Raw genomic sequence first — 22,146 nt, forward strand, 5'->3', positions numbered from 1 at the left:
TTATTACCGTCAATTTTGACTCATTTATTGTAGCATTATTAAAAAAAATTCAAATTGCAAACTGAACATTCCCCATCAAAATTTTTGATATAACAAAGAGAATAAGAGCAATGTCGTTAACAACTTTAGCATATTTTGGGAGCAAAGATTTATCCGGGTAAGGTATGGCACCCGGTGAGTCGTCGTTAATACAAGACTCATAATCTGCTGTGATAAATAATGCCATCTCGCGCATCCCATCGTAATCTCCACCCTTCATCTTGTTTTCAAGTGCTTCAACATCAGCAGCAGCACCATTCGGTTTTGCAAAAAGTTCGAAACATTCCCTGTAATGGGATTTTGCTGTAGGATCTTTATCAAATTGATGAATTAATGTCTTGATAAGTTTGACTGTGTTATTCACTTCAGTATATAACACATCAATGGTGTATTGGGCAAGGGTAAGTAAATCTGCACCTTGCTTTGATTTGAGTAGAGTTATGCAAAGTGAAGTGTTAACGTTTTCATCCTTGCAAATGGTGTCAATATCTACAACTTTAATAGCATATGTGGACGCAACACATAAAACAAACACCACAAGAGAAATGTAACGACTCATATTGTATAATTGATTTATTTTTAACTAATAATATTAATTGCCTTTACTCCTTAGTGGCATTATATAGTTAATGATTAACTCTTATAAATTTAAATTAGTTTACAAAATTGATTACATTGAATTTAAATTGGCTATTTAAGTATTTTAATAATTATTTGGATTTTATAATTTTTATGGGTCAAAATGTAATAATTAACTTGATTGATTTGTTGGACCGAAATTGATCAATAAAGTATCTTAATAATGAATAATAATAATAATAATAATAATAATAATAATAATAATAATAATAAATACACAAATAAATAAATATTTCTTTATATACATAGTCTTAAATAAATTGAAAAGTAATAGAACAAAAAGTCACAAATAATAAGAATTCCAAAAGGTGATGAATCCCATCGGTTTTTGTTTTTAGTTATATTATTTAGTACGAGAAAGTAGAAATAAGATCACAAAAACACAACCTACAAAGTGGTTAACACAAAAACAAAGTTAAGAGTTAAAAGTAATTGGTGTTTGACAAAAAATATGGAGTTAATTATTTGTGAGTTTAAACTTTGTACCAAAAAGTATACTTACATGTGATAAGTTCGTGATGCTTTTCCTACCCATTTCTTTGCTAAAATTGAGATTTTTGAAACACAGTAATTGATATTTTTATAATCTATAAAATGATATGAATGAAATGTTGAAGTTGCAAATTATGAAGATAAAAGGGTCATTTGAGACAAAGTAAAGGTCGCAAAGAGCATATACATTTGCATAGTATTGGAAGGACCATTGCATTGATGAATCTACATCATGGACTATAGCTTATGCAGGACTTCGATAGCATTAAAGCTCATTAGATTTAGAACACGCATTATACTATATGTCTGAGGCAGATGATTGACACATTTGTATAGTCTTTATTGCACCAACACTTTTGTACATCTTTAAATATTTACTTGAACGAAAATCATTTCAACTTTTATTTCATATCAACATATTATCTAATCTAGCTTTTGTTTACTTTAACGACTGACAACCAGTAGAATTTTGGGTATATAATAATATCACTCCGCAAGATTTGATATGTTTTTTGTGAAGAGCAATAAAATGTTATTACAAATATAAAATGCTATTACAAATATAAAAGTCAATCTTAAGCAATAAAGTAGTCATAATAAATAAGTATGAGTAATAACATAATACAACTACAATACTAATGACAATCTCCTTCTTTGGATATGTTTAATGTATTTTCTAAGTAGACATACATCTCATCTTCAATATCTAGCCTCTGTAAGATTTATGGGTCACATATGTAATTAATTAATAAAGTGTGTTAGGGTCATTATATAATTAGCCAATAAACTAGGGGTCAAATAATATATAATAGTTTATGGCTAAAGAGCATAATAGTTATGAAAATTAATAGTGTAGATACCAGGCAGTTTCTAATTTAATGAGGGGCTGAATTGGAAATACTGCAATTTGGGATATAACTAATAATAGTTATATATAGGGGTAATGGTCCCCAAGGCAAACACAACAAGACTATTCAGTTTCAAAACCCTAAAGGAGAAAATTCTCTGGTTCTCTCTATCCCCATCAAGAGAGCAAGGTCTTCAGGGTGTTTTGCTGAGGAAGATCACCCAACCCATTGGCTCTATCATCATCATCTCAGGATTTCATTAATGGCAATTCCCACAGGTACGCTTCCGCCTTTGGCTATTCATCATGTAATTGACACGGATTGTTGAGCACAACGTTATTAAGGTTTTTCCAACAATTGGTATCAGAACCTACCATGTTTAATTCATGATGAAATTCGATTATTGTCTTTGTTTTAAGATGGGAATTTGGGAATTTTGATATATATATATTATGGAATCCATATTTTTAACGTGTTTGAAAAATTAGGGTTTGTAATTTGGGAATTTGAGAATTTTGATATATATATTATGGAATCCATATTTTTAACGTGTTTGAAAAATTAGGGTTTGTAATTTGGGAATTTGGGAATTTTGATATATATATTATGGAATCCATATTTTTAACGTGTTTAAAAAATTAGGGTTTGTAATTTGGGAATTTGGGAATTTTGATATATATATTATGGAATCCATATTTTTAACGTGTTTAAAAAATTAGGGTTTGTAATTTGGGAATTTGGGAATTTTGATATATATATTATGGAATCCATATTTTTAACGTGTTTGAAAAATTAGGGTTTGTAATTTGGGAATTTGGGAATTTTGATATATATATTATGGAATCCATATTTTTAACGTGTTTGAAAAATTAGGGTTTGTAATTTGGGAATTTGGGAATTTTGATATATATATTATGGAATCCATATTTTTAACGTGTTTGAAAAATTAGGGTTTGTAATTTGGGAATTTGGGAATTTTGATATATATATTATGGAATCCATATTTTTAACGTGTTTGAAAAATTAGGGTTTGTAATTTGGGAATTTGGGAATTTTGATATATATATTATGGAATCCATATTTTTAACGTGTTTGAAAAATTAGGGTTTGTAATTTGGGAATTTGGGAATTTTGATATATATATTATGGAATCCATATTTTTAACGTGTTTGAAAAATTAGGGTTTGTAATTTGGGAATTTGGGAATTTTGATATATATATTATGGAATCCATATTTTTAACGTGTTTGAAAAATTAGGGTTTGTAATTTGGGAATTTGGGAATTTTGATATATATATTATGGAATCCATATTTTTAACGTGTTTGAAAAATTAGGGTTTGTAATTTGGGAATTTGGGAATTTTGATATATATATTATGGAATCCATATTTTTAACGTGTTTGAAAAATTAGGGTTTGTAATTTGGGAATTTGGGAATTTTGATATATATATTATGGAATCCATATTTTTAACGTGTTTGAAAAATTAGGGTTTGTAATTTGGGAATTTGGGAATTTTGATATATATATTATGGAATCCATATTTTTAACGTGTTTGAAAAATTAGGGTTTGTAATTTGGGAATTTGGGAATTTTGATATATATATTATGGAATCCATATTTTTAACGTGTTTGAAAAATTAGGGTTTGTAATTTGGGAATTTGGGAATTTTGATATATATATTATGGAATCCATATTTTTAACGTGTTTGAAAAATTAGGGTTTGTAATTTGGGAATTTGGGAATTTTGATATATATATTATGGAATCCATATTTTTAACGTGTTTGAAAAATTAGGGTTTGTAATTTGGGAATTTGTTGTTGAGATGGAAAAACGCTTTGTAAAAAGTGATAAGGCTGAAACAAGTTCTTTGCTTCAGAATTTAATTTCCATGAAGTATCAAGGCAAGGGAAATATAAGAGAGCACATTATGATGATGTCCAACATTGCTTCTAAGCTTAAAGGTCTAAAGCTTGAGTTGTCAGATGACTTACTCATTCATTTAGTATTGCTGTCTCTTCCTTCGCAATTCAGTCAGTTTAAGGTGACTTATAATTGTCAAAAGGAGAAATGGACTCTTAATGAGCTCATTTCATTATGTGTGCAAGAAGAGGACAGGCTGAAGCAAGATAGGACTGAAAGTGCTCACTTTACTAGCATCTCTAAAGACAAGGGCAAAAGGAAAAGAATTGAGGAGCCCAAGAACAAAGCTGCTGCTAAGGGTCCAGAACAAAAGAAGCAGACTAAGGATAACAACTGCTTCTTCTGCAGGAGTTCTGGACACGTGAAGAAGGATTGTGCCAAATATCACGCTTGGCGTGTTAAGAAAGGTATGATTCTGTCTTTGGTCTGTTCTGAGGTTAATTTAGCTTCAGTACCTAGAAACACTTGGTGGTTAGACTCTGGTGCAACTACTAACATCAGTGTTTCAATGCAGGGTTGCCTGAACTTCCGAAAGCCTAGTGATACTGAAAGATGGATCTATGTAGGAGATGGGAAGAAGGTAGAAGTTGAAGCCATAGGAAAATTTAGATTATTATTAAGTTCCGGTCATTATTTGGATTTAAAAGACACTTTTGTTGTACCGTCATTTAGACGGAATTTGATCTCTATTTCTTATTTGGACAAATCAGGATATTATTGTTCATTCGGGAATAAAGAATTTACTTTGTCTTTAAATTCGAATGTTGTTGGAACCGGTTTACTTTCTGGTTATGATAATCTTTATTTGTTGGAAACTGTGGCTAACTATAATGAAACCTTGAATGTGGAATCACGTGGTACTAAGCGGAAAATTGACAATTTCAATTCAGGGGTGCTTTGGCACAAGCGTCTAGGTCACATCTCTAAAAATAGAGTTGAACGACTTGTGTCAGATGGAATTTTAGATTCCATTGACTTCACAGACTTTAACGTTTGTGTAGCATGCATTAAAGGAAAACAGACTAAAGATAAGAAATTAGGCGCATATAGAGCTACAGACGTCTTAGAATTGATACATACGGACATCTGTGGGCCATTTCCAACTCCTTCTTGGAATGGTCAACAATATTTTATATCATTCATAGACGATTATTCTAGATATGCCTACCTTTACCTAATTCACGAAAAGTCCCAATCAATAGACGTGTTCAAATCCTTTAAGGCAGAAGTTGAGAATCAACTTAATAAAAGAATTAAAAAGGTCAAATCTGATCGTGGTGGTGAATACTACGGCAGATATGACGGTTCAGGTGAACAACGTCCGGGACCATTTGCCAAATACCTAGAGGAATGTGGAATCGTCCCACAATACACTATGCCGGGGTCACCCAGCATGAATGGTGTAGCTGAAAGACGAAACAGGACTCTTAAGGATATGGTAAGGAGTATGATTTGTCATTCCACCTTGCCAGAGTCACTCTGGGGAGAGGCATTAAAAACAGCAGCATACATTCTTAATAGAGTACCAACTAAGGCAGCGGCTAAAACACCTTATGAGCTTTGGATTGGGCGTAAGCCTAGTCTGAAGCACCTTCATGTTTGGGGATGTCCAGCTGAGGCAAGGCCTTATAGGCCGAATGAAAAGAAATTTGAACCCCGAACAATTAGCAGCTATTTTATAGGGTACTCAGAAAAATCAAGGGGCTATAAATTTTATGATCCTAATTTGAGAACAATTTTTGAGACGGGAACGGCAACGTTCTTTGAGGATATTGAGTTTGGGGGGAAGATTAAGGTTAAAGATTTTGTCTTTGAGGAAGAATCGGTAACAATTCCAGAACTGATTCTTCCACCAATTGACTTTCCCATTATTGAACAAACTCAAGATGATCTGGTTGTTCAGGAAGAACAAAATCCAGATCAAATTCAAGATCCTCAAGAACAAGTGCCTCAAGAGCCAGCTCCATTGCGGAGATCCACTAGAGAAAGGAAAAATGCTATTTCGGATGATTATGTAGTATTTATCAATGAGGTAGAGGAAAATGTTGGCATGACGGAAGACGACCCAGTCAACTTTCATCAAGCCATGCAAGATTCTCGTTCAGATAAGTGGATCGAAGCAATGAATGAGGAGTACAAGTCTATGCAAGACAATTCAGTTTGGGAACTTATCCCATTACCTGAAGGAAAGAAACCCATTGGTTGCAAATGGATTTTTAAAACCAAGCGGGATTCCAATGGTAATGTGGAGAGATATAAGGCACGTCTTGTAGCTAAGGGTTATACTCAAAAGGAAGGGATTGATTATAAAGAGACTTTCTCTCCGGTTTCATCGAAGGACTCTTTAAGAATAATCATGGCTCTTGTTGCTCACTTTAATTTGGAGCTTCATCAAATGGATGTAAAAACAGCTTTTCTCAATGGCGACATTGATGAGACGATCTATATGGTGCAGCCAGAAAACTTTGTGTTGGGAGACCCAAAGAATATGGTGTGCAAACTAAGAAAATCCATTTATGGGCTAAAACAAGCTTCTCGTCAATGGTACCATAAATTTCATCAAGTAATTCTCTCATTTGGTTTTGAGATGAATACAGTTGATGATTGTGTGTATCATAAGTTCAGTGGGAGCAGACATATTTTCCTGGTCTTGTATGTTGATGACATACTGCTTGCCACTAACGATATAGGCATGTTGCACGAAACTAAGAAATTTCTATCAAAGCATTTTGAGATGAAAGATCTTGGTGACGCCTCTTTTGTATTAGGAATTCAGATACACCGAGACAGATCTCGAGGTATTCTTGGATTGTCACAAAAGAGCTATATCGATAAGGTTCTCAAAAGGTTTGGGTTACAGGATTGCAAACCAGGGGACACCCCAGTTGCTAAGGGAGACAAGTTTAGTCTCAAACAGTGCCCTAAGGGAAGTTTGGAAATTCAAGAAATGCAAAAGATCCCTTATGCTTCAGCTGTAGGGAGTCTTATGTATGCCCAAGTATGTACGCGTCCAGACATAGCGTTCATAGTAGGGATTTTAGGCAGATATTTAAGCAATCCAGGTCTTGACCATTGGAAAGCAGCCAAGAGGGTCATGAGATATTTGAAGAGAACAAGAAACTACATGCTCACATATAGGAGGTCAGACCAGTTAGAGATCACTGGGTACTCTGACTCGGATTTTGCGGGATGCCAAGACAGCTTAAGATCAACTTCAGGCTATGTCTTTCTGTTAGCTGGTGGAGCAGTTTCTTGGCGTAGTGCCAAGCAAGGTCTTACTGCCTCATCAACTATGGCAGCAGAGTTCGTAGCAATCCATGAGGCATCTGACCAGGGCATTTGGCTGAGAAATTTTGTCACGGGGCTGCAAATAGTTGAAGGGATTGAAAGACCACTCAAGTTGTATTGTGACAATAGATCAGCAGTCCTGTATTCTAACAATAATAGGAGCTCAACCAAGTCAAAGCACATTGACATTAAGTTCCTAGTTGTTAAAGAGAAGGTACAAAGTGGACAGATATCCATAGAACACTTAAGGACAAACTCCATGATTGCGGATCCACTCACTAAAGGTCTACCACCCAAGGTCTTTCATGAGCATACTGCTCACATGGGTGTGCTACAGTTTGAGGAATCTTGATTTTAGTGGGAGTTTCGTCCATTATGTAATTCATGTTCTATGTTTAATTGTAAAGTACAAATACATTGTATTTGGACTTTCTGATCAGAAATAAAGTTTAAAGTATTCAGTTTTTGGTTACTTTGTACATTTAAGTTATGGTATGATCTCATTCGATAAAGTAGGACCAGTTGAAAATTGACATGCATTGACCAACTTCATGTAATTTTCATGCTACACTTTTCATAATGGGTCTATGTCATTTAGTTGTGTCAGTACGGGTGATCATTGATGGGTTTAGTTATGCTTATTATGACGAAAGCCTCTTTGGTTCCATGTGCTGATATGATTAATGGACGGGACAATTTGGATTATACTCAAGGTAATTATAATGACATTTTTGACGTCATAAAGTCTAACACACTCCTAAGGATACATGTGTGACCAGTGGGAGATTGTAAGATTTATGGGTCACATATGTAATTAATTAATAAAGTGTGTTAGGGTCATTATATAATTAGCCAATAAACTAGGGGTCAAATAATATATAATAGTTTATGGCTAAAGAGCATAATAGTTATGAAAATTAATAGTGTAGATACCAGGCAGTTTCTAATTTAATGAGGGGCTGAATTGGAAATACTGCAATTTGGGATATAACTAATAATAGTTATATATAGGGGTAATGGTCCCCAAGGCAAACACAACAAGACTATTCAGTTTCAAAACCCTAAAGGAGAAAATTCTCTGGTTCTCTCTATCCCCATCAAGAGAGCAAGGTCTTCAGGGTGTTTTGCTGAGGAAGATCACCCAACTCATTGGCTCTATCATCATCATCTCAGGATTTCATTAATGGCAATTCCCACAGGTACGCTTCCGCCTTTGGCTATTCATCATGTAATTGACACGGATTGTTGAGCACAACGTTATTAAGGTTTTTCCAACAGCCTCCGCAAGTCCAAACTATATTGTATAACAACACTCATTATCTAACATCGTGTATACCATTCAGCAAGACTCGGAGCTTCAGGTTCAGGGACAATGGCACCAACACCAGCATCAAGACCAAGATTAGCACCAACACCATCATCAAGAACGTCAAAACAGGGAGGTATTCCAACAACATAAGAGATCATCCAAAGATGAAATATCCTATGTTACCACTGTAAGTATTCCTCAACACACTCGTGTGGATATGTGACTAGATACAATCTAGTGTTGAGGGGTCGAACAGAGTTCCTGTGCATATTCAACATCACAGTCAACAAGCACGGATAGTGTAGGAGGGATGTACTAAGTATACTGAAACCGTCGTAGACACCACTCTGAAAAATAAGGTATCGTCTGGAGCACCAAAGGATGTAGCCTGCAAATATCGATACAATCTGAAATCATGTTGTGGCGTCCTCATCGTAATTTGACGTTCAAGTAACATCAGAAGGTCCCAAAGTATTCAACTCTGCTATATAATATGCAACATTTTCATATGTTTGTTTAGCACTCTATTGAAACGTTTGTAGCTGTGAAGATATATGTTCACTCATACTATGTTTACAAATGTTAGAGAAATACTCTTAAATCCATGTATGTAAAATAATTAAAAAGTGCAAATAACTAATTAAACATTTTTATGAAATAACAATATAATAAGTACTCTTTGTTTCTATTTATAAGAAAAAGTGAGCAAACAAAAGTAGCTGCAATGTGGTGTTCATAGTTCTTAAGGACGAAAAGATCGCATGGTCCTCCAAGAAACAGAGGTTGGTAACACACGAGATTTAGTTGTTGCTCCTCCTACACAAGATCCTATTGCTCCTCCTCTTGTGTGTGATCCTCCTACACAAGATCATGTTGCTCCCCGTGTTGTATGTGATCCTCAAACGCATAATCCTAATGCACTACTCAAACTCAAGTTGAATATGATCCTCCTGATGCACTTGTACCTCTTGTTGCATATTTTCATTTCTCATTTTCCTTCTCCATAACGCCTCTTCTAGTAGATTGTGTAGGAGGTTAAACTCAAGAATTTTTTACAGTACTTTGCGCTCATCTGATCCTCACTAAAAAAAATTACAAAGTAAATACAGTGGAAAAAAATTTAACCGAAAAAATTCATTTTTTTTATAATTATTTTCAACGGAAAATTTTATTTTTTGAACTTTCTAGTAGTTTATTTTCTGTATCGTAAAATTCAAAAAAATAAATTCTCGAAATTACTACTGGAAAATTTTTCGTAAAACAAAATATTTCGAAATTACTACTGGGAATTTTCTAGTAGTTTATTTTCTGTATCGTAAAACAAAATTTTCATTTTAAGAAATTCAAAAAAAAGTTACTTTTTATTAATAATAAATAATAATATATTTATAGTAATAAATTAATACTAATAAATAGTAATAAAATTTATACCTATTTTCAAAAATAATAATAAAGTTAGTTAATAATAATATTATAAATTTATTTTTTAAAATAAAATTTTAATTATAAATTGAAACTTTCGAAGGTTTCAAATTTTTTAAAATTTTCGAAATTGAATTACTTCGAAAATTTGAAAGTTTTGAGCATTATGTTTCGGAAGTTTCAAATTTATCAAAACTTTCGAATGTTTTGATGTTTTCTGAAAAATTAAATTTCAAAAATTTTAAATTTTACAAAACTTTCAAAAATATCAAAAAATTAACTTTTTATTATTTCGAAAGTTTGTAATTTTCAAAAGTAGGAGTGAGAAATAGAGTGATAATTTTTTTTTATGATTTTATACAAAATAAAAAAAAAAGGATAGATAAAATAGTCTTTATGAAAAAATAGGGGAGTGGAAGGTAATTCTCTTTAAAAAATGAGATACAATCACCTATAACAAATCAAAGGGAAATTTATAGTCTGTAAAAGATACAACAGATCCCACGCAATAAATACACTCTTGTCAAAGAAAAATGTTGCGAGCTTATTGACAACTGTTCGACTTCACTTCTTTTCCATAGAAGTTTACTAAGATCACATACTATATATTGAAATGCATTTTTTTTCCATACTTATAGAATTTGATAAAAGAGCTGACAAACTGATAAATAATCTCAATTTATGTCTTAATTAATCATTGGAATGGTACTCAACTATATCTGATAGAGTCTTACAACAATCACATATTTTTTAATTTATCCCCACTATTGACCACACGTTGGAAATTGAGCTTCTAATGTATTGTTTGACTGAGTAGATTCTCTAAACTGCATGTTAGCACATTTAACATTTAAAAATAATATTATATAGATTAATGGCCTTGAGAATGAAGGTTCTTAAGAGTCTACAAATTTTATTTTAAAAAATTCAAACCGTGTAATCAACTTTCATTATAAAAATAATGCTACTTGGATTGATGTAAATTGATCAACTCAACCTCAATATTTTAAATTTTGGTGAGTTTGATGAATTTGAATGAGTTTGGTATAAAAACTATAAATTCTTTTTCTTGTTAATTATTTCCTTAACAATTTAGACATTAGTAACCAAAATCAATCCCATTCAAAGTCATAGATCTTTTTGCCTGCTGCAACATGAGTAAGTTCTAATTCCTTTCACTCATTTAATTTTGTTTTAAGTTAATAAATCTGAAACTATGCTGATTTAATTCTTTCTATGAATAAAATTTTGCAGCAGGAACTATATGCTATAATATTATTCGATATGCAGTCATTCCTGTTGTTGTTGCTGGGGTAAGGATGGGGGTAAGCATGGCATTAGATGAAATTGATGGAATGAAATATGTTTCTGATTTGTTTGGAAAAGTGTTCAATGAAATTGAAAGAGAAAAGAATAATATGATTTTAAATCGAGATCTTGTGCTTGTAAAAGTTCAAGCAAATGATCATAAAACCGAAAAGATCAACGATGTTGTGTTTGAGTGGCTAAAAGAAACTGAGATACTCATACAACAGGTGGAGAATTTGACAGTGGAAGCTAATCCAAGATCATGGAATGAATGTAGGAAGTTGCTGAAGAAAGTAATTGAACTTAATTTGAAATGTGAGTTTGATCCATTTTCAATCTCAATTCCTAGTTTAGAGCACTTCTCTTTTGGAAATATTGTGTGTTTAAAGACTATAGAGAATACTTCAGATGAACTTTTAGAGGCACTGCAAGATGATAATTGTTCTATAGTTGGATTTTATGGTAGGCAAGGTTCAGGTAAAACAACATTGGTGAAAGCAATGTGTGAGAAAGTCAAGTATTTGAAGATTTTTCATGAGGTTTTATTTGCCAATGTGACTCAAAATCCAAATATCAGAACAATGCAAGATGAAATTGCTGACTCATTGAATATGAAATTTGATAAAAACAGTGAAGCTGGTAGAGCTAGAAGAATATTCTCTACAATAGAAAGTATGGATCGTCCGATTCTTGTGGTTTTCGATGATGTTCGAGTGAAATTCGATCCAGAGGATGTAGGCATTCCTTGTAGCAGTAATCGATGCAAAGTCCTTATGATCACGCGTTGCCAACAAGACTGTGACATGATGTACTGTCAAAAGGATATTCGTCTTGGTCCTTTATCTTCAGAAGAAGCTTGGACTTTGTTCAAAAAACATTCAAGCATTGATGACGAGGAGTACTCCTCCTCGTTCGATTTATTGAATGTGGCGCGCGAAGTTGCTATTGAATGTGAAGGGTTACCTGGTATAATTAAAGATGTTGGATCTTCCTTAAGAAGTAAACCAATTGAAGAATGGAAAGCATCACTAGATAGTATGAGACATTCAATGGCTAGATGGCAGATTTTTATCAGTTTTAGAGGGGAAGATACTCGTTACTCTTTTACTGGTTCTCTTTATCAAGCTTTATGTAATGGAGGATTTAAGACATTCATGGATGATGGAGGACTCCACACTGGAGACCAAATTTCACCATCTCTTATAAATGCAATCGAAGCGTCGAGGCTTTCGATTATTGTTTTATCCGAAAACTATGCAAATTCCTCATGGTGTCTTGAGGAACTTGTCAAGATTATTGAGTGTAAGAATTTGAAGAAACAATTAGTTTGGCCAATCTTTTACAAAGTGGAGCCATCAGACATAAGGCATCTCAGAAAATGTTATGGTAGAGACATGGCTCAACATGAAAGTATATTTGGAATCAACTCAGAGAGAGTACAAAATTGGAGATCAGCTTTGTTTGAAGTGTCTAATTTATCCGGAAAAGCTTATACAACGGGGTACGTAATATACTTTCGAATACTCACTTTGGTCTCGAACATATTAAATGAGATTAACTATTTCTTTTTATAGCTATAATTTTAACATAATATTGCTTAGACATGAAAATTTTGTTGTTTGAAGTTTTGGTGCAATTTTTGTAATCTATGTGACTATTTGTTTGTTGTTATGAAAAATTGATAATAGTATTAAATTTTATATGTTTTTTTTAGGAAAGACATTCTCACAAATAAAATAAAACTAAAGCTATATGCATAACTGAATTGAAAGGTCTTGTACATTGTTTTGCAGGTATGAATATGAATTTATTGAAAAGATTGTAGAAGATGTTAATCGTATTAAAAATCGTTTGCAAATACGAAGTGTGTAGATATGGAGCAGGAACAAGATAGAATAGATTTTAATTGTTTATTAAATACCAAAATAAAACCGTTTTTCTTTGTTATAAGTAATATAGCAATGTTGTTACCATTATGCACACGTTTTGATACGACTCTACCTTGACAAATGCAAAAGAATACAAATTCTGCTACTGCTGAATTGGATACTCAAGAGTCTATGAAATTTATTAAAAAAATGAAAACGCAAACCAAGTTATCAACTTGTTAAATGGTTTGGTCGTAAAATTAAATAATGCAAGTTGATGTATTATGATTGAATAGTTGAATTGATTAATTAATCTTCAAATTTTAAAGTTAGTGCGAGTTGAGATTAATTTTAAAGTTAATTAATCCAAATTCCTTCTTATAACTAAAAAAATAATTAAAAATCCTTATAGTAAAACGACATCGTAGTCCCAAATTCCTTTTTCCCTACCATGCTAGGGTTTCGTTCAAGACTTCCCTCCCAAAATAACGATGGTTTTTTCTACTACTCATATCCAAATCACGTTGCGAATCAAACCTTGGTACCGACACAACCTCCTTCTACGACGATCCTTTAAAACGTTTCTGTCAATGTCGCAGGGAAAATCCAAAAGACCAATTTGCCCTTCATGTTCCAAACCCACTCGAACGTGTCTCTGCTCTCGAATCCTAACCCCTCCTATCCCAAATTCCGTTAATGTAACCATTCTTCAGCACTCTCTAGAGTGTAGTCACCCCCTTAATTCTACAAGAATCGCTAAAATTGGTCTCAAGAATCTCACAATTGCCACTGTTTCTGATGTTAATTTTGAATCTCGCTTCTTTATTCGGTTACTCAATCCCAATTCAAATTCTGTTGAAAAAGTTCCAAAAGGTTCGTTTTTTAATGAAATTGAAGAGACCCATAAGTTTTTTCATGGTAAAAATTCAAACTTGATTGATACTGATAGTGCTGATTTGAAAAATGGTGAAAATGTTAATCAAGCAAGTAGCATTGGTGGTGGTTTTGTGGTGAATGATGAAGTTGAGAAAATTTCAATTCATTCAAACTGTGAAGAGAATGGAGAACCTGATATTGCTGTTACTATTGGTAAATATGGTGCTATTAGTTCTCTGTCTCATATTTGGATGAAGCAATGTGAATCTCATGAGTTAAGCTTTGACAAGATTTTGTCTTGTCCTGAGGCTTGTGAATCACTCTCAAAAGGGTTTTTGGTGAAGAAGTTGCAAAAGAAGCAAATGAATAGGGAGGAAAACGTGGAAGAGTGTGAGGAATTTGAGCTCGAGGTTTGTCGTGGATCGGTTCTACTTTTTCCTTCGGATAAGGCGGTTAGTGTTGGTGATTTGGATGCTATTGGTTTTGAGGTGAAGAACTTGATTGTTCTTGATGGAACATGGGCTAAGGCTAAAAGGATTTACAGTGAGAATCCTTGGTTGAACGTTTTGCCGCATTTGAAGTTGGAAGTGAATGAGATGAGCTTGTATAGTGATGTGAGGCAACAGCCTAAAGCTGGCTATTTGTCTACCATTGAGAGCATTGTGTTTGCTTTGAAGGCACTTGGGGAGAATCACAAGGGTTTGAATAATCTGTTGGATACTTTTGAATCCATGGTTGGAGACCAAAGAAGATGTAAAGATGAAAGACTGAGCAAACTTGAAGAAGTTGCTTAGACCCAAAATTTAAACAATTTACAATAGATTATGAACCATGAATTCACCGGAAAGTTATGTATGGAGAAATCATAGTCCAGTGAATTTCTTGAAAGTTCTCCAAGAGCTGCCAATATCAAGCCACGAGACATTGTGAGCGTTAAGGATGAACTTTGAAGATTACAGGAAGCTCAGCAGAGAGAGACAGTGTCAAAGCTATCCAACCACTTGATGATGATTGAAAAGAAGTTGATTGTTAACAACGTGAAGAAAAGAAATCTAAAAATAAGGAGGAAAGGTAAAGGTGTTACAAAACATAGACATCAGTTTGTTTGTGTACACATCTCTATAAAATTGTTATGATGGCATAAATGTAATTGAATTCTCATATCCTTTGGCCCTGAAGTTTTCACATAATGCTTAAATGTCCACTTCTGGTTTTACAGATCTAATAAAAAAAATTGCTTGTTTGGATTTAGCAGACAATGAGTTCAGATTTAAGGCGTTTTTTGTTAGTTAGACTGTTATACATCCTAGTAGAATCATCGTAGACTTTACTTGTTGCACAGCTTTAGAATCAAATATAAATTTCTGTCAAGAATATTAAATAGACGCAGTCACTAGTTAAAGGTTCCTAAGCAGCCAGAGTTTTAGTTTTCCACTTTTTCTATCTAGAAACCAATCTTACAAGTGTAGACAATACAAACATTAACGTCTAATGCAAAGAGCCTACTAGCTTTACACAGTTACACTCCATTTACAGACAATTCCAAGGTCCTTGGAGTATTAATATATACAAACACAACCAGCATTTATGTACTGAAATACTTCAGTTTACTAGCTCTTTCTTACCACAGAAGCCTAGCATAATCAAGCCGCTGGAAACGTAATGATTATACTAGACACGAGATTTTTAGGGTGTCATAAGCATACTCCTGAGCTCATGTCTCTTATGATCAACACATCCTGAGCCGACCAACGAGGTTATCCAGATGTCATCAGCTTTAACTGACTCGTCGTAATCGTTCCTATGCCAACTCCAGAAGGCGTGAGTTGAGTTTACAATCTTAAGCTCGCCATGACCAAAACTGGCTTCGCGGAATTCTGACCAATTTGGCTGTGGATTTATGTACCTGTAAACAACAATGATATAAGGATACACCGTACAACAATAATAAACAAATTACAAACTGATAAACAAATTTAATAGAGCTTTATTTGCACAAAAAACAATTCTGGAAACAGATTTTTATATTATGTGACTAGCAGATATAACTTACCTATGAGCTAAGCCTTCTCTGTTTCCCCCATCACCAATAGTTATATGAACAGCACCACAACGATCCAATCTTCCATTATACACACGTTTCTGTCAATCACACAAAGCACCATTTAAGACCCAATTTCCATGAAATCATTCTCACGGCTTAAAATAAAACTGAACCATTAAGGTGTACCGAACGTTCATAAGCATGAACATGACCAGCAATAACTAAATCAACACTAGCAGCATAAAGCAATGGTTCCATGACTGCCATCATATCATCCCCTGCACCTTGATGAGCTTTGTTACTATTATACCATGGCACATGAAATAACACAAGCAGCCAAGGTGTCCTTGTCCTGTCCACCTTTGACAGATCTGACTGTAGACAAGGGTTGAGGAAAAATTAAAGAGAGAATAAATGTGTCAAGAGAATAGCAAAAGAAAATTTCACTTCCATGCTTATTATCTAAAGCCTATTTGAATTGACTTATTTAAACTTATCTACTGACATAAGAACTTGTGAAAGTGTTTGGTAGGAGAGCTTATAAAAATAGTTTACGATATGTCCATAAGCCATTTTCAGTTTATTTCCATAAATTCTCCATGATAACTTACGAAAATAATTGACTTTATTTTATCTTCTATACATAAACACTTAGAGCATAATAAGTGTTTATACTATATACTGTCTAACTAAGTTGTTTATCCAAATATGACCCTAGTCTAAGTACTTTTTTCCGGTTGTGGATCCCATTACACTTATCATGTATAGGACAATCGACTAACCATTAGCCATGTGTATTGTTCTGAGGACTCATCATAATCTGCATAAGACCCTAGCATGATAACATGAACACCTGCAACTTCAAAAGAATAATACAGATTTGAAGTTGATCCACTTTCCTCAAACGGCATTTTCCATCTAGAATTATACGATACAAATTCATCCGTCAAAAATAGTATATTCTCCTCTTCATGATTTCCTTCTGTTACCATCCACGGCCTCGCACTAGCGAGTGGCTCCACTAGTCTACCAAACGAGTCCCAAAGATGTTGCATACAATCAGCATATGAAAGGTCACCCGGAAGAAGGTAAACATCATATTTACATTGATCAATGTGATCTAATGTTGATTTAGTCCAACCAGTTTGACCCAAATCCCCTGCCACTGCAAAAGTAATTGGATATTGAGCCGGAGGAGTTTTGAGCTGAAACTCAGGACCTTGTCCACCACATCGGTAAAAGTACACGGTGTCATGTTCCAAAGGTCCAATTACAGTATGGTGTATCTTTCCTGAGCTATATAACAGATAATTATAAGAGGTGCATTCTCCTTCAGCCATTGAATCATATCTACCAGGTAATGTTCCATATTCTACAAATGAAGATGAATGTTTGTCTTCAGTTATCCATGTAATTCTCATGTGCTTGTCTCCGGCCAAAGAAATGTGCACCTGAAAAAAAAAATTACATTAACTTTTCTATCTAAGAATCTGAAATTTAATAAGTACCTTAAATGAACATGCATAAAGAGTTATCATAGTTGCTTGATAAAAATTACATTAACTTTTCTATCTAAGAATCTGAAATTTAATAAGTACCTTAAATGAACATGCATAAAGAGTTATCATAGTTGCTTGATAAAATAAGCATGATTCAGAATTCACAGGATAGTTATTAACCTATCATCATAAACACAAACATCTCTAAAAAAGTCTCTAGATTATTTAATCCAATAATCAATTTTATTTAAATTTGAAACCAACATCTAAATAATAAGCAGTTAAGTTAAACAATAGTAAAGTACTTGCTTATGGTGTAGGGTTACTTAATCGACAATTTCAGATTAAAAAAAGAAATAAATAAATAAGTAAAAAGCAAATAGGAAATAAATAAATAATGTTAGAATTGATAAAGAAGAGAAAGAGAAATTGACCTGTTGAGGGTAAGAGTGAGATTTTGAATCCCATGGCCATTGGATGTTTAAGGTATTTATTCCAGAAACAGATTTTTATATTATGCGACTAGCAGATATAACTTACCTATGAGCTAAGCCTTCTCTGTTTCCCCCATCACCAATAGTTATATGAACAGCACCACAACGATCCAATCTTCCATTATACACACGTTTCTGTCAATCACACAAAGCACCATTTAAGACCCAATTTCCATGAAATCATTCTCACGGCTTAAAATAAAACTGAACCATTAAGGCGTACCGAACGTTCATAAGCATGAACATTACCAGCAATAACTAAATCAACACTAGCAGCATAAAGCAATGGTTCCATGACTGCCATCATATCATCCCCTGCACCTTGCTGAGCTCTGTTACTATTATACCATGGCACGTGAAATAACACAAGCAGCCAAGGTGTCCTTGTCCTGTCCACCTTTGACAGATCTGCCTGTAGACAACAAGGGTTGAGGAAAAATTAAAGAGAGAATAAATGTGTCAAGAGAATAGAAAAAGAAAATTTCACTTCCATGCTTATTATCTAAAGTCTGTTTGAATTGACTTATTTAAACTTATCTACTGACATAAGAACTTGTGAAAGTGTTTGGTGGGAGAGCTTATAAAAATAGTTTACGACGTGTCCATAAGCCATTTTTAGTTTATTTCCATAAATTCTCCATGATAACTTACGAAAATAATTGACTTTATTTTCTCTTCTATACATAAGCACTTAGAGCATAATAAGTGTTTACGTCTAACTAAGTTGTTTATCCAAATATGACCCTAGTCTAAGTACTTTTTTCCGGTTGTGGATCCATTACACTTATCATGTATAGGGCAATCGACTAACCATTAGCCATGTGTATTGTTCTGAGGACTCATCATAATCTGCATAAGACCCTAGCATGATAACATGAACACCTGCAACTTCAAAAGAATAATACAGATTTGAAGTTGATCCACTTTCCTCAAACGGCATTTTCCATCTAGAATTATACGATACAAATTCATCCGTCAAAAATAGTATATTCTCCTCTTCATGATTTCCTTCTGTTACCATCCACGGCCTCGCACTAGCGAGTGGCTCCACTAGTCTACCAAACGAGTCCCAAAGATGTTGCATACAATCAGCATATGAAAGGTCACCCGGAAGAAGGTAAACATCATATTTACATTGATCAATGTGATCTAATGTTGATTTAGTCCAACCAGTTTGACCCAAATCCCCTGCCACTGCAAAAGTAATTGGATATTGAGCCGGAGGAGTTTTGAGCTGAAACTCAGGACCTTGTCCACCACATCGGTAAAAGTACACGGTGTCATGTTCCAAAGGTCCAATTACAGTATGGTGTATCTTTCCTGAGCTATATAACAGATAATTATAAGAGGTGCATTCTCCTTCAGCCATTGAATCATATCTACCAGGTAATGTTCCATATTCTACAAATGAAGATGAATGTTTGTCTTCAGTTATCCATGTAATTCTCATGTGCTTGTCTCCGGCCAAAGAAATGTGCACCTGAAAAAAAAAATTACATTAACTTTTCTATCTAAGAATCTGAAATTTAATAAGTACCTTAAATGAACATGCATAAAGAGTTATCATAGTTGCTTGATAAAAATTACATTAACTTTTCTATCTAAGAATCTGAAATTTAATAAGTACCTTAAATGAACATGCATAAAGAGTTATCATAGTTGCTTGATAAAATAAGCATGATTCAGAATTCACAGGATAGTTATTAACCTATCATCATAAACACAAACATCTCTAAAAAAGTCTCTAGATTATTTAATCCAATAATCAATTTTATTTAAATTTGAAACCAACATCTAAATAATAAGCAGTTAAGTTAAACAATAGTAAAGTACTTGCTTATGGTGTAGGGTTACTTAATCGACAATTTCAGATTAAAAAAAGAAATAAATAAATAAGTAAAAAGCAAATAGGAAATAAATAAATAATGTTAGAATTGATAAAGAAGAGAAAGAGAAATTGACCTGTTGAGGGTAAGAGTGAGATTTTGAATCCCATGGCCATTGGATGTTTAAGGTATTTCGAGGTAAAGGGCGAACGTATTCAGCAGTGATGGTTGCAGAAATTAGAAGCGTTGAAATAGTAACAAGAATGAATTTGATTAGTTCCATGATGGTGATGATATTAAAAATGGTGTCAAAGTTGGGTGTAACAGTAACTGCTGGAAGGAAGAGCACGACAAGACAACATAGTACTTCCGATCTTCTTTTTTATTATCGTATTCATTTACCAAATTTTTGTCTTCTAACTTCTTGTTTTTATTTACACCTTGTAAATAAAACTAGTAGAATTTGGACCTAAACAAAGTGAGTAAAGTGTAATAATTAAACTTCTTGTAAAAGCGGGTGATAATTAAATTATGTACATAAATACCCACAAAAGAATAAATATGTATATTTTATAAATAATTAAATTATATATTTTGTGTGCGCGTATTTAAACATTATTTGTGTATAATTGTGCTCAAACAAATATTTTTAATGTACTCGAGACAAAATTTCATTTTTAATTCAAACTTTAAAAATAAGTAGGTTAACATCATATAAGTGATTCACAATCTTTAAAAAAAATTGGTTAACAACATGTGATGAAAAAAAAATCATATTTTCTATTGTCTTTAAATGGATTAAATTTATTTCAAAAACAAGGAAAACATATGTCTTTTGGCTTTTTTGTGTTAAAAAATATACATTCATTTTTTTCAGGTCAAAATCATCATTCTTTTAGGTCACCGTTGAAAACACGTGTATTTCATTTGACTTCTTTAATTTTTTTAGGTAAATTATTATGCACTCGATATGTCACGACCATAATTCGGCGTTGAAATGATTACGTAAAAAAATACGTATACAAATTATTTTATTTTATTTTTCATTCGACTTCTTTCATATTATTTTCTCTTTTTAACACATAAAAGCTATTCAAGTCATGCTATTCAATTACAACAAATTTAAGTTTTCAACATTAAAAAAATAACGGAAACAAAATACATTATTGTTAACACTTTACCCAATTACACTAAAGGAGTTATATGTAGAATATTAGCGGTTTAATTATGCTATTGACAATTATCGCTCCCTCAACATATATATATATATATATATATATATATATAAACATTAATCCACTGAAAAAAGAATTAGACCTACAAATCCATATTGTGTTGGGTGATTGCAAAAGTTAATGAAATGGTAGCGAAATCGTCCCAGATAATTGCATAATAAGATTGCCACTAAGGAAAATAGAAAACGAGATTAATGTTGGTGACATAGTTATTAAGTTGAAAACAAAGGTTGTTGTCCGTGTTTGGATGAAACAATTAAATTGACTGTTCCAAATAGGTCTCAAAAATATTGACAATGGTTAATCACAGACAGAACAATGACATCTTATATAAGTTTGAGTTGATAGATAGTTTACTTACAAACAAATCATGCCAAAAGTTTCTCTTGGAGAATTTAAGTGAAGTCTTTCAAATTAAGGGTCAGATTTATGGATTGTGGTGCTTAAGTTTTTGGTCAAACTATTTTTTGTTAAAAAACTTATTTTGTAGCGTTATGATTTTATCATTTGATTTGCTTGAATTAGTTATTGAATATGAAAAAGTGTATATGCAAGCTTCTTTTGTAGTGAATTCTTGCTGATATTTCTTGAGAAAGTTTAAGAAGTTCAATAAAAGTAATGGGTAAATGCTTACCATAAATGAGAAATGTATAATTGTGTTATTTTCAATCATTGAAGCTCTAACTAAAAGGTTATATATATACACACACTTTGATTGCATAATAAATAACCTACTTGCATTCCACTACTTTTTACTTATTTATGAAAATAAATTTTAATGTGTAGTATATTAGTTTATGTTTTGTTATTGTCTAAATAATGTTACAAATAGTTGAAAGCAAAAGTGTTCGAGAGTTAGAAAAATAAAATCTCCAATTTTAAGGGCGGCGAAATAGCATGTTCAAATAGCAATTCAAATGACATAGTTAAGGAATACAAAAATATTGATTCCCCTTTGTTTTCAATTTTTTTTTACATTTTATACGAATCTATTTTTTAGATTTGTAGTTTTTTACGAATTAAATATTATGGAAA

General features: G+C 32.9%; 5 protein-coding genes across 10 annotated transcripts; 2 read left to right on the forward strand and 3 right to left on the reverse strand.

The window, feature by feature from the left end:
* Positions 1 to 49: 49 nt before the first annotated feature.
* Positions 50 to 598, reverse strand: LOC101510471 (pectinesterase inhibitor 1). Its single transcript, XM_004516996.1, has one exon. It carries the CDS (start codon positions 596 to 598, stop codon positions 50 to 52), a length of 549 nt encoding a protein of 182 aa, XP_004517053.1.
* Positions 599 to 10,939: 10,341 nt separating this feature from the next.
* On the forward strand, positions 10,940 to 13,465 carry LOC101509837 (probable disease resistance protein At1g52660). The gene is made up of 3 exons (XM_004516994.4): positions 10,940 to 11,119; positions 11,216 to 12,770; positions 13,063 to 13,465. Exons 1-3 carry the CDS (start codon positions 11,116 to 11,118, stop codon positions 13,139 to 13,141), a joined length of 1,638 nt encoding a protein of 545 aa, XP_004517051.1. The 5' UTR covers positions 10,940 to 11,115; the 3' UTR covers positions 13,142 to 13,465.
* A 67-nt stretch (positions 13,466 to 13,532) lies between these two features.
* Positions 13,533 to 15,264, forward strand: LOC101509516 (uncharacterized). Its single transcript, XM_004516993.4, has one exon. It carries the CDS (start codon positions 13,629 to 13,631, stop codon positions 14,805 to 14,807), a length of 1,179 nt encoding a protein of 392 aa, XP_004517050.1. The 5' UTR covers positions 13,533 to 13,628; the 3' UTR covers positions 14,808 to 15,264.
* Positions 15,265 to 15,434: 170 nt separating this feature from the next.
* LOC101508982 (purple acid phosphatase 18-like) lies at positions 15,435 to 18,043 on the reverse strand. Of its 2 annotated transcripts, none has more exons than XM_004516992.4 (5): positions 17,991 to 18,043; positions 16,840 to 17,508; positions 16,244 to 16,432; positions 16,067 to 16,155; positions 15,435 to 15,919 (listed from the first exon to the last, which is right to left on the reverse strand). In XM_004516992.4, exons 2-5 carry the CDS (start codon positions 17,476 to 17,478, stop codon positions 15,700 to 15,702), a joined length of 1,137 nt encoding a protein of 378 aa, XP_004517049.1. In that variant the 5' UTR covers positions 17,479 to 17,508; positions 17,991 to 18,043; the 3' UTR covers positions 15,435 to 15,699. The 2 variants fall into 2 exon arrangements, with proteins under 2 accessions (XP_004517049.1, XP_073221152.1); XM_073365051.1 differs by lacking the exon at positions 17,991 to 18,043 and adding an exon at positions 17,656 to 17,700.
* A 49-nt stretch (positions 18,044 to 18,092) lies between these two features.
* Positions 18,093 to 20,303, reverse strand: LOC113783897 (purple acid phosphatase 18-like). 5 transcript variants are annotated; one of them, XR_012161922.1, is made up of 4 exons: positions 20,013 to 20,299; positions 18,862 to 19,530; positions 18,300 to 18,458; positions 18,093 to 18,185 (listed from the first exon to the last, which is right to left on the reverse strand). XR_012161922.1 is itself a non-coding variant. In XM_027331417.2 (4 exons), the coding sequence occupies exons 1-4, from the start codon at positions 20,157 to 20,159 to the stop codon at positions 18,093 to 18,095; spliced, it is 1,098 nt and encodes a 365-aa protein (XP_027187218.1). In that variant the 5' UTR covers positions 20,160 to 20,303. The 5 variants fall into 5 exon arrangements, 3 of the variants coding, with proteins under 3 accessions (XP_027187218.1, XP_027187219.1, XP_073221153.1); XM_027331417.2 differs by having other exon boundaries at positions 18,274 to 18,462; positions 20,013 to 20,303; XR_012161923.1 differs by having other exon boundaries at positions 18,094 to 18,185; positions 18,274 to 18,458.
* Between the last annotated feature and the right edge of the window lie 1,843 nt (positions 20,304 to 22,146).

This window comes from Cicer arietinum, chromosome 2 (assembly GCF_000331145.2).
Source record: "Cicer arietinum cultivar CDC Frontier isolate Library 1 chromosome 2, Cicar.CDCFrontier_v2.0, whole genome shotgun sequence".
Classification (NCBI taxonomy): Eukaryota; Viridiplantae; Streptophyta; class Magnoliopsida; order Fabales; family Fabaceae; genus Cicer; species Cicer arietinum.

Coding starts and splice junctions, on each gene's coding strand:
- LOC101510471 (XM_004516996.1), bottom strand. CDS start 598: ATGAGTCGTTACATTTCTCTTGTGGTGTTTGTTTTATGTGTTGCGTCC.
- LOC101509837 (XM_004516994.4), top strand. Junction 12,771..13,062: donor GGAAAAGCTTATACAACGGG/GTACGTAATATA, acceptor ATTGTTTTGCAG/GTATGAATATGAATTTATTG.
- LOC101509516 (XM_004516993.4), top strand. CDS start 13,629: ATGGTTTTTTCTACTACTCATATCCAAATCACGTTGCGAATCAAACCT.
- LOC101508982 (XM_073365051.1), bottom strand. CDS start 17,685: ATGATAACTCTTTATGCATGTTCATTTAAG. Junction 17,509..17,655: donor TTTATGCATGTTCATTTAAG/GTACTTATTAAA, acceptor TTTTTTTTTCAG/GTGCACATTTCTTTGGCCGG. Junction 16,156..16,243: donor TTCATGCTTATGAACGTTCG/GTACACCTTAAT, acceptor TGTGATTGACAG/AAACGTGTGTATAATGGAAG.
- LOC113783897 (XM_027331417.2), bottom strand. CDS start 20,159: ATGGAACTAATCAAATTCATTCTTGTTACTATTTCAACGCTTCTAATT. Junction 19,531..20,012: donor CTCACTCTTACCCTCAACAG/GTCAATTTCTCT, acceptor TTTTTTTTTCAG/GTGCACATTTCTTTGGCCGG. Junction 18,186..18,273: donor TTCATGCTTATGAACGTTCG/GTACGCCTTAAT, acceptor TGTGATTGACAG/AAACGTGTGTATAATGGAAG.